At 44.8% G+C, this 16904-nt stretch overlaps 1 protein-coding gene across 1 annotated transcript in view; it reads left to right on the top strand.

Annotated features, from left to right (window-relative positions):
* LOC137533154 (cholesterol 24-hydroxylase-like) overlaps positions 1-16904 on the top strand; it is a 67611-nt gene that overhangs the window by 36952 nt on the left and 13755 nt on the right. Inside the window, exons 10-11 of the mRNA XM_068254369.1 lie at positions 360-432; positions 2350-2434. Of these exons, the coding sequence (XP_068110470.1) occupies positions 360-432; positions 2350-2434 (158 nt within the window). The remainder of the gene's footprint in view (positions 1-359; positions 433-2349; positions 2435-16904) is intronic.

The following is a 16904-nucleotide window of genomic DNA, read 5'->3' on the forward strand; positions in this document are numbered from 1 at the left end:
TTGTCCCTGTTTCAGGACTTTGCCCCTCTTTCTATGTAAATATATAAATTTCTCTACTAAAAAAATGTGTTTGATTGACTCTAAACTTTATTCCCATCCTTTAAATGTATATATTACTAATTTTAAAATGTTAATATGATAGGAAATGAACCAGGATAGAAAGGACCAGTGTGGTTTGAATTATAAAACAACATATTTTTCTTATGAAAACTTTTTGGTTTGTGTGACTAGAGGTGTGACGGGGCGTGATCAGGGGTGTGGCTTACGTGTCCCTCTTTCTCATCTAAAAAAGTTGGGAGGTATGGTAGCTGTTATAACTATCTGGAGTTGATATTTAAACTGCTTTGTGTACTTTTCAGGACAAGAAACAACAGCCAACCAGTTATCATTCACTGTGATAGAGCTGGCACGGAATCCAGACATCATGAAAAAGTGAGGAGTGTTATATGTAAGATGATGTAAGGGTTTATCAGCTTTGAAGTGTACTGTGCCTGCTATGGGCGAGTTTCTCTCACAAACACAATTCCACACATACCACCTGCCTCTGTACAATCCCATAACCAGGGGTGCTCGCCAGTGATCTCGAATTCGAATTTACCCATAACTGGTGAGTTTCGGGCCCCTAGGCTCGGCTATTTCTGCCTTAGCCCAAAGGAGAAGCCACTACTGTGCCTGTGCAGGATCGCTGTAGGTAAATATTGGCTGCTCAGGCTCAGCTGCAGTCCTTGTCAGGCTTTGTCGAGGGACTTTCGGCTGAGCCAGTGCTAGTTCCCCCAAGCTTCTGAGGACAGGGAAGCCTCATTGGGACCCTGAGGCTTCCCCCTCCTGAGGTAAGTATCCCCCAGGGTTTTTTTTTTTCTTATGAAGTCTCTTTAATGAGAATCTGAACATCAAAATGTCTCCTGGGGGGTACTCACCTCGGGTGGGGGAAGCCTCCGGATCCTAATGAGGCTTCCCACGCCGTCCTCCGTCCCTCAGGGGTCTCGCTGCAGCCCTCCGTGCAGCGGTGACGTCAATATTTACCTTCCCGGCTCCTGCGCAGGCGCTCTGGCGGCTGTCGGCTCCGAAGTAGGCAGAAATGCCCGATCGCCGTCGGGTCTGCTCTACTGCGCAGGCGCAAGTTTCCGGGACCTGCGCAGTAGAGCGGACCCGACTGAGATCGGCTATTTCCGACTACTTCGGAGCCGAGAGCAGCCGAAGCGCCCCCGCTGGAGCCTGGAAAGGTAAATATTGAATCAACGGTCGGGTTTGTCGGCGGCTGTTTGGAGGGCTGCAGCGAGATCCCCGTGGGACAGAGGAAGGCGTGAGAAGCCTCATTAGGATCCGGAGGCTTCCCCCACCCAAGGCGAGTACCCCCCAGGGGAGCTTTTTGATGTTACAGTGTCTCTTTAAGGGGAAGCCAATTAACTTATCTGTATGTTTTTGGGATGTGGGAGGAAATCGGAGTGCCCGGAGGAAACCCACACAGACACAGGGAGAACATACAAACTCCATGCAGATTGTGCCATGGCTGGGATGGGACCCAGTGCAGCAATGCCCTTTGTCAGGGTATTTGACAGAATGGTAACCATTCCGTTATTATTCTGTCGAATACCTTGACAAAGGGGATCTGCTGTGGTCCCGAAAATGTGTGTTGGTTATTTGAATAGACATCTGGCACGCGATGTGAATAAAAACAACCTTTCTTTCATTGAGGGTGCGGACCTTCTGGATTATATTGCATTGGACTGTACCAGTCGAGCACCTTGCTATCCCAAAATCTGTCTCATGTACACATTAAAGGACACCGGAGGCGAAAATAAATTAATGAAATAAACAATTGTATCTATCTTCCGTCTCCTAAAAATGACTTTTTTATTTTATGTTTAAATCTACTTTTTAAGTTGTAACTGTTTTATTGTTTTTGCTCAATGACACATTTATTGAAGTATGCCAGAGCTAAAATCTATGAACTATTGAACATTTTTATCTCTTTCCTGCTCTCAGAAGCCATTTTCTGCTAGGAGAGTGTTTTTCATAGTTGGAATTTCTTATCAGTGAGGGTCACACTGTAGTTACTTCCTGTCTGAGTCAGGACTAAGTCAGCCACTTACATACCTGATATTTAACTCTTTCAGGCAGAGAAAAAAAAAGAAGGAACACAGCATAGTTATTTGTGTGCTAGGTACTGTACATACCCATGTCTATCTCATCATGTCACATGTCTCCTTGGGTATCCTTTAACAACGGTGTAAAATAAATATTGCATTATTGATCGGGGCCGCAATTTAAGTGTAAAAAAACGTAGGAATAAGTACATTACCACTTTAACTATTGTAAATAATCAACAAAGCTCTGTTAACCTTTCAGGGCTCAGGCTGAGGTGGATGAAGTCATTGGTTCCAAAAGAGACATTGAGTATGAGGACCTTGGAAAACTGCAGTATCTGTCTCAGGTAACCACATCTACGTCATATTTCATATACAGAGATAACTCCATCAAGAATGGAGAGCTTCCTTATTGAATAATATTGGCTTTCAGAATTCTCACCTGACCTATGTAAAGGGGAAGCGGGGAAAAAGGGCGCAGGCCGCTAGTGGACAAAAAGGGCGCCGCCATTCACTCTCATAATAAATAACGTTTAATGGGCGCCGAGCAGGAAAAAAGGGCGCAGGACATAAATAACGTTTACAAACGGCGCCAGGAGATTTTTAATGATTTATAAGTGTGCTTGTGGTGATTTACGTTTATAAAATGCACCCGTGCCGAATAACGTTTATAAAAATACTAAACATATTTATCTTATTTAACTAATTAAAACATTATTTAAAGTTTTATCCCTTACTGTTTGTAAAACATTATTATTCACAAAATAAAGCGATCAGTACGTAATGTAAATTGCAAAATATTTTTTGCATCCACAATTAGTAAAACATTATTACCCACGTAATACAGGGGGGTCTTAGGTTTAGGCACCAACAGGGGGGTCTTAGGTTTAGGCACCAACAGGGGGGTCTTAGGTTTAGGCACCAACAGGGGGTCTGTAAGGCTTGGTGGTGTATTCTCCACAGTCAGCATGCAACGCATGAGCTGGCGTGGAGGAGGTACACACACCAGCACAAGGAAACAGGCTATCCCTAGTATAGTGGAGGGGAGGACTGACTCCAATAGGAGATTGTGGCGCACAGAGCTGGTGCAGATCTGACAGCCACAAACAATGCTTTCGTTATAACGTCTCAGCGCAAAGTAGCGCTGAGCGCATAAACCAGAACTGAGGAGATCAGGACAGGTAGACAGAATAAACGCTTGCTAGCTAGCGGCTACTTAGCGACAGCAAGCGTCCAAAACAAGACAGACTGGAATGAGGCAGCCAATGCGATTGCAGCGATGGCGTGCCTCACAAAGACAGGACAGGATAGTCAGGAAATAGCAGGATCAAGATAGATGAACGTAACACAGACAAATATACAATAAGTATGTTTTCCTAGCGTATTACAATTACAGCTATCAATGAAACTATTTGTAACGTCTGACTAACATATGTATATATCGGCAATGAACCGATATATGACATAAGCAGGAACGCTGACTCGGACTGGAGTAATACAGGGAACAGGACTCAGAAGGAGTCGCAATCTCTTCGCAGAGATGAACGCAATCCACAAACGGTAACAGAACAGGATTCAGAAGGATTCGTTATCTCTTCGCAGAGATGAACGCAATCCACAAACAGTAACAGAACAGGATTCAGAAGGATTCGTTATCTCTTCGCAGAGATGAACGCAATCCACAAACGGTAACAGGACAGGATTCAGAAGGATTCGTTATCTCCTCGCAGAGATGACCGCAATCCACGAACAGGACCAGGAGCAGGATACTAGCTCAGCACGGGTGCTCACGATACGCGCAAACTACTAAAACGTGCTGGAAAGCTGACTAACTGCACACAGGATATAAACAGTTCGTGTACGTATACATCAGCGACACTGATGTATCAATGTAACACGAATACAAGGAAAATAATAAACGTGCTGGTATGCATATATATGGGCAATGAACCAATATATGATGCAAAACCAGCAAAGTATCTTTTAGAACAAGAAACACGATCGGGGGCTGAAGCGACAGCAAGACAGGCTTAAACTGAAGCTATGAAAACCCGAGGAGTCCTGCAGGAAGCAGATCTTTATACTGAGGTCATCCAATGGGAGCAGACATGCAGATTCCCACACAGGTGAATGATAATCAGTCACAAGCTGACAGCAGGGGAAGGCAGACAAAGCTATGCAGCTTGCATGGAAAGAGATCAGAACTGCCTGAGCTGCAGCACTACTACTTCCAGCAACACCTGCTGCAGCAGCGATCATTACAGTACCCCCGCCCTTAAAAGCGGATTCCAGACGCTTTTCAAAACTGAAATTCCCAACAAAACAGTCTGACTGATAATTCATGAGGACCGGGACAGCCCGGCAAGACCGAATTCCAGAATCAGTCCCCACAAGACTGGACCCATCAGAACCAGAACCTACAGAACCATGCCCATCAGTACTACAAGCCCCAGTGTGACACCCATCAGAACCATGATTTCCAGAAGAAAGCCCTCCGAAACTCCCTGAGCGATACCCACCGCCTTCCAGGAACCGTTCAAAAACGCCAAAGCCTTTGCAATGCCCACCGGGACTGTCTTTACCAACACAAAACCCACTGTTGAACCAGTCCAAGGCACCAGGACAAGTTTTCTCAGAGACCTCCCAGAACACCTTGAAGCTCCAAAGAGATCCCCATAGGTCAGAACGCCCCTTAGGCTCACATGGAGAACTATCAAGAACCCCTATGGAACCTAGGGCAAATCCCGAGTCAGGGCCACAAGGACAAACATCAAGATCAGGGCTTTCAGGGACCAGAACCATCTCTGGGCATGCAGGCAGACTGGCAACATCAGAACATGTTCCCACTAAGGAAGCATCAGAGAACGCTAACACCTTAGACACACTTGGGCATTCTGGCACACAAAGAACATCTGGGCACACTGGCACAAGAGAAACCTCTGGGCATGTCAAGGAACTGTGAGCCTCAGGGTCAGCCAAGACAGGACCAAAACTAGGACTGGCCAAAAAAAAAATCATCATGACTAGACTTCGCAACTACTGGACTTTTACACGAGAATGCAGGATCAGACTTAGATGTCGCTGATTCCAGCAAAGTCAGTAACAAATCAGATTCAGGGGCACTAACAAGACAGGACAAATCTTCTGATGTATGCACTGAACCAGATAGGGACTCCACAACTACCTCTGGACTGGACAGAGACTCATCTAATACACTGGATTGGAGCTCATGAGGCGCTGCAGAACAAGTCAGTATTGCAGCAGCCCCCACTGGACTAGGCAAAACTGAGGAATTCCCTGGACAGGAAGGGGACTCTGGAACCTCTGCCACAGCGGCCAGAGAACCAGAATCTTTCAGGATACAGGGCTGGGTTTCAGGAACACTCATCAGACCGGACTGAAATTCTGAGATTTCTATTATTTTGACCAGAGAATCAGAATTATCCATGTTACAGGGCAAGACTTCTGAAACATTCAGAGGACAGGGCTGGAGTTCCTCAGCTGTTACAACACTGGAGAGGGACTCAACAACATTGGTTAAATCAGACTGTGTACAGGGCAAGGTATCTAACACACTTGCTGACGAGGACAATATTTCAATGGCTTCTGCTTTGCTGGGCAGAAATTCATCAAGTTTTATTAGAGCAGACTGTAATTCCAAAACAGCTGCTAGACAAGTGAATATTACTGCAACACCAACTGAGGTAAGCAGTGCCTCAGACTCCTCTGCTAGAGGGTTTGAAGTACCCAAAGTTCTGGGTGAAGCATAAGACTCTGCGACCACAGCTTCACTGGACAGGATCACTGAACAGTCCATATTGCAGGGCAAAACCATGGAAGCACCTGCTGGACAGCATAATGATTCTGTGACCTGAGTTTCATTGGAGAAATCTACTGCACAATTCATGGTACAGGGCAATTTTACTGGAACATCTTCTGAACAAGGTAATAATTCTGCGATTTCAGGTTCACATAGCAGATGCTCTGAGCTATTCACGAAACTAGAGCGAGGTGTAGAAACAGGAAGATCAAGACACAATGTTTGCGCATCTGAATCACCATTCATTTGTAAAATTGGAAAATTCAGATGCTGGGGTTCTGAGGTTTCTAGACAGGATTGCTGGGACTCGGAAACTGATGTAGTGCATCTATTGGCATCTGCTGGATCAGACAGGAGTTGAACTTTATTAACACAGGTAATTTCTGCAGAAGTGTTTGCAGAGGCAGGCAAGATTTTTCTGGTGTCTGTTTCACTGAACAAAGAGTCATGAGTACTGGCTAGGCTGGACTCGGAAGTCAGCAGGACCTCTGGATTCTCTGCTGAGAAATTTGCGCAGGGCAAGGTTAAAAATGTATCAGTGGCTTCTGTTTTACTGGTAAGTAACACTGAGTTATCCATGGTACAGGGTGGAATTGCAGGAACTTCAATTTCACACAAAAAGAGCTCCGAATCACCTGCTGAATCAGCCAAAGGTGCTGAAGCAGGCGGGTCAGAACGCCAAATTTGCGAATTCGGAGTCACATAAAAATCATCCAAAATCAGTTCCCACACATCAATCAATGGAGCCACAAAGTCATACCCACACACACCAGTTTTTATTAGGTTATAGGCAGACTTAATGCATGCATTCAATACTAATTCACTTTTTGCACTGTAAAATTGACAAAATGAACTTGAATCATTCTTCCATTCATTGACCAGAGCTTCCATCTCTCCTTTCTCAAATGGAGGATTCCAAGCATACTTAACAGGCAGATCATGGTTTGCAGATATGATTGTAGCAGGGACATATATTGGGTTAATTAGCAGGTGATTGGCAGATTCCTTATTCCTAAGAATCTCCAATACCTGTAGCAAGTGCTGAACTGTAGTGTATGCAAACTTTCCTTGCTTCACAAATAAGTTGATTTGTTCAATACTCTGTAATATCTCCTCATAATCATACTCAGATAATTCTTTTAAACAAAAATCTTTATTTTCCCTAGCCAGGGAGGAAAGTTCATTAGTAGTTTCATAAGTCCATTTAACTCCCCTGAAAGACAATTGCATTTCATTATCTGTTAATGGCAGAATCTCATTATAGGTCTCAGTCGCTAAGGATAACGACTCTGCAGATCGGACACGTTTCTTAGAACGTTTGCGTTTTGCCTTAGACCCTGCTGTTTTTGGTGATTTATTCAAGGCTGCAGAAAAATTATCAGTAACACTTTCTGCTTGCTGAACATTTTTGCAAGCAATTGAAGGAGAAGCTGATTGGCCTGCTGCCAGGAGTTCATTAAGAGGAAAAGGCAATGGATCTATGCGCAACCAGTTATGGATCACAAACGCTAGAAATTCCAGCGGTCTCTCTTTCAAATCGGAATGATTGAGAACATCAAATGCCCACTGGAATAATTCCCCTTTAAACAAAATATAACTTAGTTGGAGTGCCCAGGTTGAAACAGGAGTCGCTTGGAGATCGGGATTGGCCAGGAACCTGGCACATTCAGAGAAAAACTCATTTTCTGTTTCAGAGTTAAGTTCTTCAAATTTCTTAAAGGAACAGGAACCATAATTAACAGTGTCATACTTTCTGGGAATCCCCCCCACAATGGGGATTGGTAAGGGGGTTTTCATAATGTAAGGCTTGGTGGTGTATTCTCCACAGTCAGCATGCAACGCATGAGCTGGAGTGGAGGAGGTACACACACCAGCACAAGGAAACAGGCTATCCCTAGTATAGTGGAGGGGAGGACTGACTCCAATAGGAGATTGTGGCGCACAGAGCTGGTGCAGATCTGACAGCCACAAACAATGCTTTCGTTATAACGTCTCAGCGCAAAGTAGCGCTAAGCGCATAAACCAGAACTGAGGAGATCAGGACAGGTAGACAGAATAAACGCTTGCTAGCTAGCGGCTACTTAGCGACAGCAAGCGTCCAAAACAAGACAGACTGGAATGAGGCAGCCAATGCGATTGCAGCGATGGCGTGCCTCACAAAGACAGGACAGGATAGTCAGGAAATAGCAGGATCAAGATAGATGAACGTAACACAGACAAATATACAATAAGTATGTTTTCCTAGCGTATTACAATTACAGCTATCAATGAAACTATTTGTAACGTCTGACTAACATATGTATATATCGGCAATGAACCGATATATGACATAAGCAGGAACGCTGACTCGGACTGGAGTAATACAGGGAACAGGACTCAGAAGGATTCGCTATCTCTTCGCAGAGATGAACGCAATCCACAAACGGTAACAGAACAGGATTCAGAAGGATTCGTTATCTCTTCGCAGAGATGAACGCAATCCACAAACAGTAACATAACAGGATTCAGAAGGATTCGTTATCTCTTCGCAGAGATGAACGCAATCCACAAACGGTAACAGGACAGGATTCAGAAGGATTCGTTATCTCCTCGCAGAGATGAACGCAATCCACGAACAGGACCAGGAGCAGGATACTAGCTCAGCACGGGTGCTCACGATACGCGCAAACTACCAAAACGTGCTGGAAAGCTGACTAACTGCACACAGGATATAAACAGTTCGTGTACGTATACATCAGCGACACTGATGTATCAACGTAACACGAATACAAGGAAAATAATAAACGTGCTGGTATGCATATATATGGGCAATGAACCAATATATGATGCAAAACCAGCAAAGTATCTTTTAGAACAAGAAACACGATCGGGGGCTGAAGCGACAGCAAGACAGGCTTAAACTGAAGCTATGAAAACCCGAGGAGTCCTGCAGCAAGCAGATCTTTATACTGAGGTCATCCAATGGGAGCAGACATGCAGATTCCCACACAGGTGAATGATAATCAGTCACAAGCTGACAGCAGGGGAAGGCAGACAAAGCTATGCAGCTTACATGGAAAGAGATCAGAACTGCCTGAGCTGCAGCACTACTACTTCCAGCAACACCTGCTGCAGCAGCGATCATTACATGGTCTTAGGTTTAGGCACCAACAGGGGGGTCTTAGGTTTAGGCACCAACAGGGGGGTCTTAGGTTTAGGCACCAACAGGGGGGTCTTAGGTTTAGGCACCAACAGGGGGGTCTTAGGTTTAGGCACCACCAGGGGGTCTTAGGTTTAGGCACCAACAGGGGGGTCTAGGGGTTAGGGATAGGTACAGGGAGGGTTCTGTGTAAGAGTAGGCTTAGGTATAGTTTTAGTAAAATTTTAGTAATAATTACTAATGTTTTACAACACTTATTACGAACGTAGTTATATATATATCATCGTTATAAAGAATATTTTCAGATTTTATTATAAGAACAAACCGTAAATGAAGGTTATTCACAATAATATAGAATTATAACAATTAAACATATATTATTGTTTTTTTAATAAACGTAATTATAAGTTTAACTTTAGAAACAGGGAAGATTAACGTTTTCACAATTTCCGATTTCATAAACATTATTTAATGATTTATAATTTTGTTAAACATTATTTGTAAACGAAATATAGCACACTATTTTTATAAACCCTATTAATGATTAATTATTATTTAGAGTTTACACCCCGCGCCCTTTTTGTCCGGGCGCCCTTTTTGTACGTACGCATGTAAAGGGGCCATCAGAAGGTATCTGCTTCCCAGAATTCCCTGTGCAACTATCAACTCAATTAGAAACCAAAAAGCTTGGCAACTAGCACAGGTCTATATTGCTCCACCACACTTACTTTCAGCTCACAATAAGATAAGTGAGCGAAACACAGCCTCCGTCAAATAATCGTATTTATACAAACGTCAAGCAATAGGCTATAGTGTTAGCAAAGAATAAATGCCTTTAATAATATTCCAACAATAGACCAAAGCCCATATGAGAAATACAGAATAAATTTACCTAATTAAGCACCAAAAATACAAATACAAACATTAAAATCAGTTAAATGCAGATAGCTTCATACGCCAGCCTGTACATTAGTACCAATCATTAAATTGGTTTGGCAGATCGTGATAAATCATGTACATGAAATTTAGGGCAATATTTCTCTGGCCAGAGATACTATACATAAGCCCACATCATTCATCCACGCATACACACAGGAAAGTGTACTGTGCTGTGCTAAATATTGAAACTGGGGGCCCCCTTAATCCAGCCATAGATGATTGCGAGGCTTCTTTCCATCAGACTCAATAACCAGATCCTAAAAGATATGCTGACACCGCACGAGACAAGCAATTCCACGATTTGCCAATAGTAATGGGACAATCTCACCCGCTTCAGCACACAATCTCCCGCTCTACTCTCCTGTGGTATTGCTCTTCAACTACCAACTCACAACTTCAGTTAGGCCGACACTTTCTCCAAACATGCCCCGCCCACCAAAAGCAATGTATGTGACGGAACAATAAACTGATCACTGGTTGTTCCATCAAGTCTGTGTGCGGACTTCTTCTTCATACTTTGTCGTTGGATAGCCTTGAAGTCCGGCACCCACATGCACTGGAGTGCGGTCCTTTCTCTTCCAAGTCCTGTCAGATGCAGCTCTGTGGAATGTTTGTTTACTTAGTGTTCCGAAGCCAGTGAATATAGTGCCTGGCCTCTCAGAATGATCTGGGAAGAGAATTCCACATAGCTTTAAAGTGGACCCAAATTAAAAATACAAGATTTCAGAAATAAAATCTATTTTCTAAATTATAATAATAAATAGCAGCCTTTTTTCAGCTGCATGATGACAAATATAAAATATTTTACATTTATTGGAGGAACCCCTCCCTTCCTTTCATATTGCCGGGACAGAATCCGGTAAACTGATGGAGTAGGAGGTGTCCAACAAAGGAGGAATTGCTAATGGCTGCCACCTGTATAACCCTAGTTATGAAAAGAGAAGGGTGAAAAGCATGCACTGAAATGCTCATAGGCTTAAAGGTGTGTTTATTTATCTTTGTATGTGCCAGAGTGGTGCAACTAAATATTTTTAATTTAAAAAATGTTTGGTTTGGGTCCGCTTTAAGAGAACCAAGCACCATTTTCAGCACCCGGAAATCTCAATAGTACATTAAAAATGCATGGCAATAATGTGTCTCATTATAAAAAAACCTTCAATTTTACTGTTTCTTCTCATATCTCAGCTATAATGGGTAAAATCCATGAGGTTAACTTGAACCCATCTGAACTTACACCGAAGACATACGACTGTGCACTCTAAGGCCTCTTGCACACTACATGCAATTCCAATTTCGATTTGCGTTTTTTAGTCGATTTTTAACATGCATTTCCGATTTGTGATTTTTAATCGTTACTGCATGCTGCATTTTATCTGTGTTTTTCTTTTGAAAGCATCCAGGGAAAAGCCGAATCCCAAATCGGAATCGCAAATCGGATTTGCAGTGTACAGGGGGCATCAGGTCGGTTTCACACTTCGGATTGGCGACAGCGGTGCGCTCACACCGCACCGCTACCGCCAATCCAAAAAAGCCTAACAGTAATAATGCGGTAATACCCGTTTGGCAGCCAGCCAAGCAGGAAGTGACACTCACTTCCTGTGCCTAAAGCGATCACGTGCGGGAAAGCTTATTGCTAAAATGTGCTTCCTTCCATGCACAACGCTTAAAATTTGCAGCGGTCATTTCCCCCAAAAAAACGCACGTCTCCATAGTCGCCATAGACTAACATGACTTCAAGCTCGCAGCACGTCGCCACAGGTCACCGCAGAGCCACACAGTAACATAGGTTTGCCCTGGCACCGAGGATGCGGCTAAAACGTCACTTTGTCACATCGCGCCGCACCGCGTCGTGATGAAAGGCCGCATAGACTAACATTGCCTTAGCGGTGGGCTGAGGTAAAATACGGCACCATTCCAATGTGAAAGGGCCCTGACCCAAACTATTCAACTGCAGTTGGAAAATTGGACTCAAAGGCCAGTGAACCACTAGCTTAAAGAGAACCTCTTGCAAAAGAGACACCGTCTGTCAGGCTCTGTCTTAATGATAAAGGATTGGGGAGGTGTAAGGACTAAATATCATCCCAGACAGAGGCGCTTGGCAGCTACACTGACCAGTACTAGTCATTGCTCCCGTTATTGCCTGATGAAGCGTGTTTAGTCCTGCGAAATGCGTTGCATTGTGGAGTGTATAAATACAGTTCATTGTTGACTGTTAAATTAACCAATTCGGTGTCTGCTTACTGAGGAGGTAAATCCACCACTACCTCCTCTTTTAAACAGTTTTTAATAGGGATGGGACGAATCCACAATTTCTTTGAATCCGAATCCGAATCTAAAAAGGTTCTCGAATATCTCGAACCTTTCGAATCTCGATTCTAACGAATCCTGCACATAAGAATTGTGCAATCCGTGGTATAGTTGCCCGCAGTATAGGTACCCAGGCATAGGTAGCGAGGTAAAGGTGCCTTAAGTATAGCTAGCTAGGTATGGGTGCCTTCAATATTGGTAGCTTTCAGTATAGGTAGCAAGGTATAGGGGCCTGCAGTATAGGTGTAACGATTGTGGAATTCTCTCCGTGATAAGCGCACAAGACGTGCGCTGACACTGCGGAAATCCTCCACAAGCGTATAATTTGAGGAAACCCAGCAAAAGGTGCAATGCACCTGTAGAGGGAAATTCCTGTCGGCAGGTGGAGCTGTGGAGTGCAGAGGAACAGCTCCTCTGCCCTGCTACACACGCCAGACAGGAATTGCACGAAGGGAAGAAACGCAGGGCAAGATAGCCCTGAAAGAGAGAGATCAAAGTGACAGAGGGTATGTGTGTCCACCAATCTAGTCGCCACCCTGCGACGATGAACACACAACCATGAAGAACAGGTGAGAAGGCAATCGCCAGAGATGGCGATTGCTAACAGTGACACAAGACTGAATAAGCACAGATGAGGAATGTGTGTATGTCCACCAATCTAGCCACCACCCTGCGACGGCGGACACACAACGGAGGAAACCAAGTGAGAACACAATCGCAAGAGAAGCGATTGCGAAGAGATTGAGCAAAGGGACAGATTGTATGTGTGTGCACCAAACTAGTCGCCAACCCGCGACGATGCATACACAACAGCAGATATGAAGTAGGAACGCAATCGCGGGAGAGGCGATTGCCAGAGGTGACACAAGGCTACAGCAAGGCAGAGCACGAGAGTAGCAAAGGCACAGCAAATCATACAATGAGAAGATAAGGAAAATAACAAACGCTAACTAAACGCGAACACCGCACTCATTCGCAACAGTGCACGCGTTTATGCGCGGTCTCCGCGTGTTAAGCACAACAGAGACAAGCACGCCTAACTAACCACCGACAGACAAACATGAAACAGAGGACGCGAGCGCTTGCTTAACGGTTACCTCACCGAGCCTCCAGCAAGCGTTCGTAGCAGACAAGACAGATACATGAAAACAGGAATAAGTGAGAGAGACGGATCCACAGCACTAGCACAAGGCGAGTGCGATCCAGGCAAGACAGATTAGATGAGATAGCTGGTAGCAACCGCTGCTCCAGCTATACTCCAAAAACAAAGGTCAGAACGACTTCCTGTCGACCACCGCTGGGACAGAACAATCGCAACAGACAAACAAAACAGATATGCAATCCTAATGCTGGATACACACCATGAGTTTCCGCGTCGAATGCGTCCGTCGATACGCGTCGATTCAATTATTTCCGAGCATTTCCGAACGAATTTAGATGATTTTTAGGTCGATTGCCATGTAAAGTATGGCAAATCGACCTAACGATCCATCGAAGCTTGAATCGGACATGTCGGAAATAATTGAATCGACGCGTATTGACGGACGCATCGAACGCGGAAACGCATGGTGTGTATCCAGCATAACTGCACTAGGGAATCTGCCTAGTGCAGTCCCAGGAATTACTCTAAGCTAATCTTTAAACAATGAGCAAGGCTGACACTCCAGGAGTGTTTCACAGGACTAACCCTTATGACCAGCCCAGGTCTGTGATATCACATGGTATTTATAGTACAAACCTCTAAAGGATGTGGCTAGGAAATTTGCATGACCAACGTATGCAAATTCCCTAGCAGCAGCAAGATGCAAAACTGACAAAAGGTCTCTCTTCCAGAGACCTGCAGAATGCAGACCTGAACAGTGGTCAAAAAGCTGCCTGCCTGCGCAGGCAGCTGAGCGGATCATTACAATAGGTAGGAAGGTATATGGGCTTTCAGTATAGGTAGCAGGGTATATGTGCCTTCAGTATAGGTAGGTAGCAGGGTATAGAGGCCTTCAGTATCGGTAGCAAGGTACGTCTGCTTTCAGTATCGGTAGCAAGGTATATGTGCCTTCAGTATCGGTAGCAAGGTATAGGGGCCTTCAGTATAGGTAGCACAGTACATGTGCTTTCAGTATTGGTAGGTAACTAGGTATAGGGGCCTTCAGTATAGGTAGCAGGGTATATGTGCCTTCAGTATAGGTAGGTAGCTAGGTATAGGGGCCTTCAGTATAGGTAGTAAGGTACATGTGCCTTCAGTATAGGTAGGTAGGTAGGTAGGTAAAGGGACCTTCAGTATAGGTAGCAGGGTATAGGGCCTTAAGTATAGGTAGGTATGTAGGTAATTAGGTATAGGGGCCTTTAGGTAGGTAGGTAGGTATAGGGGCCTTCAGTATAGGTAGTAAGGTACATGTGCCTTCAGTATAGGTAGGTAGGTAGGTAAAGGGACCTTCAGTATAGGTAGCAGGGTATAGGGCCTTAAGTATAGGTAGGTATGTAGGTAGGTATAGAGGCCTTTAGGTAGGTAGGTATAGGGGCCTTTAGGTAGGTAGGTAGGTAAAGGGACATTCAGTATAGGTAGCAGGGTATAGGGCCTTAAGTATAGGTAGGTATGTAGGTATAGGGGCCTTTAGGTAGGTAGGTAGGTAAAGGGACCTTCAGTATAGGTAGCAGGGTATAGGGCCTAAAGTATAGGTAGGTATGTAGGTAGGTAGGTATAGGGGCCTTTAGGTAGGTAGGTATAGGGGCCTTTAGGTAGGTAGGCAGGTATAGGTGCCTTTAGGTAGGTAGGTATGTATAGGGGGCCTTTAGGTAGGTAGATAGGTATAGAGGCCTGTAGGTAGGTATAGTGGCCTTTAGGTAGGTAGATAGGTATAGGGGCCTTTAGGTAGGTATGTAGGTACGTATAGGGGGCCTTTAGGTAGGTAGGTAGGTAAAGGGACCTTCAGTATAGGTAGCAGGGTATAGGGCCTAAAGTATAGGTAGGTATGTAGGTAGGTAGGTATAGGGGCCTTTAGGTTGGTAGGTATAGGGGCCTTTAGGTAGGTAGGCAGGTATAGGTGCCTTTAGGTAGGTAGGTATGTATAGGGGGCCTTTAGGTAGGTAGGTATAGAGGCCTGTAGGTAGGTATAGTGGCCTTTAGGTAGGTAGATAGGTATAGGGGCCTTTAGGTAGGTATGTAGGTACGTATAGGGGGCCTTTAGGTAAGTATAGGGACCTTTAGGTAGGTAGGTATAAGGGCCTTTAGGTAGGTAGGTAGGTACGTATAGGGGGCCTTTAGGTAGGTATAGTGGCCTGTAGGTAGGTACCCCCCCATGCCTCCTCCGCTCACCCCCAACCCCCCACGGCCTCCTCCGTCCCCCGTGCCTCCTCTGCTCACCCCTGCATAAGTATCTACTCACCTTTCCCGTGGAGCGCAGAGCGGCAGACCTCTTCGTTACTTCCCCGTTCCCTCTAGTGGCCAAACCGGCTTTTACTGATGACGTCATTGTAAAAGCCGTCACTAGAGGGAACCAGGAAGTCAGTGAGAGGTCTGCCGCTCTGCGCTCCCCTCTGGATAGGTGAGATACTAAGTATGCGGGCGGGCGGAGGAGGCGCGGGGGGGTCGGAGGAGGTCGGAGGAGGACGAGTGCAAGCGACGGATGCGCGGCGATGCAGCGTCGGGATTCGGCGGATTCGTATAGTGGAAAATGGCGTCGGGATTCGAATCCACGAATCTTGAATATTTCCCAATATTCGAGGGATTCGTGGATTCGCCGGATTCGTCGTCCCATCCCTAGTTTTGAATAGTTTTATCCTGTTATTGGCGTCTCTGTTCCATCCTTGCTACATTCTGGAGTCCACCCTCGGTGGAGAGATGTTACCCCTTGTCTCCTATCTACAGAGAGCCACTTCTTAACATGAGTGGGGTCAGGTGCTAGTGCTCCCTACCCACCTATACAGTTGTTGTCTTTGAGGTAACCCACATTTGTGAGTATAACAGCACACATTTTGTCTTTCTCCATAACCTGGTTATGCTACAGGGTGGGCCATTTATATGGATACATCTTAATAAAATGTGAATGGTTGGTGATATTAACTTCCTGTTTGTGGCACATTAGTATATGTGAGGGGGGTAACCTATCAAGATGGGTGGTGACCATGGCGGCCATTTTGAAGTCGGCCATTTTAAATCCACCTTTTGTTTATTCAATAGGAAGAAAGTCATGTGACACATCAAACTTATTGGGAATTTCACAAGAAAAACAATGGTGTGCTTGGTTTTAACTTACTTTTAATCTTTCATGAGTTATTTACAAGTTTCTGCCCACTTATAAAATGTGTTCAATGTGCTGCCCATTATGTTGGATTGTCAATGCAACCCTCTTCTCCCACTCTTCACACACTGATAGCAACAATGCAGGAGAAATGCTAGCACAGGCTTCCAGTATCCATAGTTTCAGGTGCTGCACATCTCGTATCTCGTAATTAGGGACAGGCTGAAGTAAAGACCAGGAGAAAGGACTATAAGCAACCTTCTATCTACCAGGAATCTTGGTTCAGGCAGTACAAAGGATTAAAACTAGCTACTCAGTAATGCTAAGGGCTTTCTCTGCTGGAGAAGTGGACTTACGTTGGATCCATGAGTGCACAC

The sequence above is a fragment of the Hyperolius riggenbachi genome, chromosome 9 (assembly GCF_040937935.1).
Source record: "Hyperolius riggenbachi isolate aHypRig1 chromosome 9, aHypRig1.pri, whole genome shotgun sequence".
NCBI classification, from domain to species: domain Eukaryota; kingdom Metazoa; phylum Chordata; class Amphibia; order Anura; family Hyperoliidae; genus Hyperolius; species Hyperolius riggenbachi.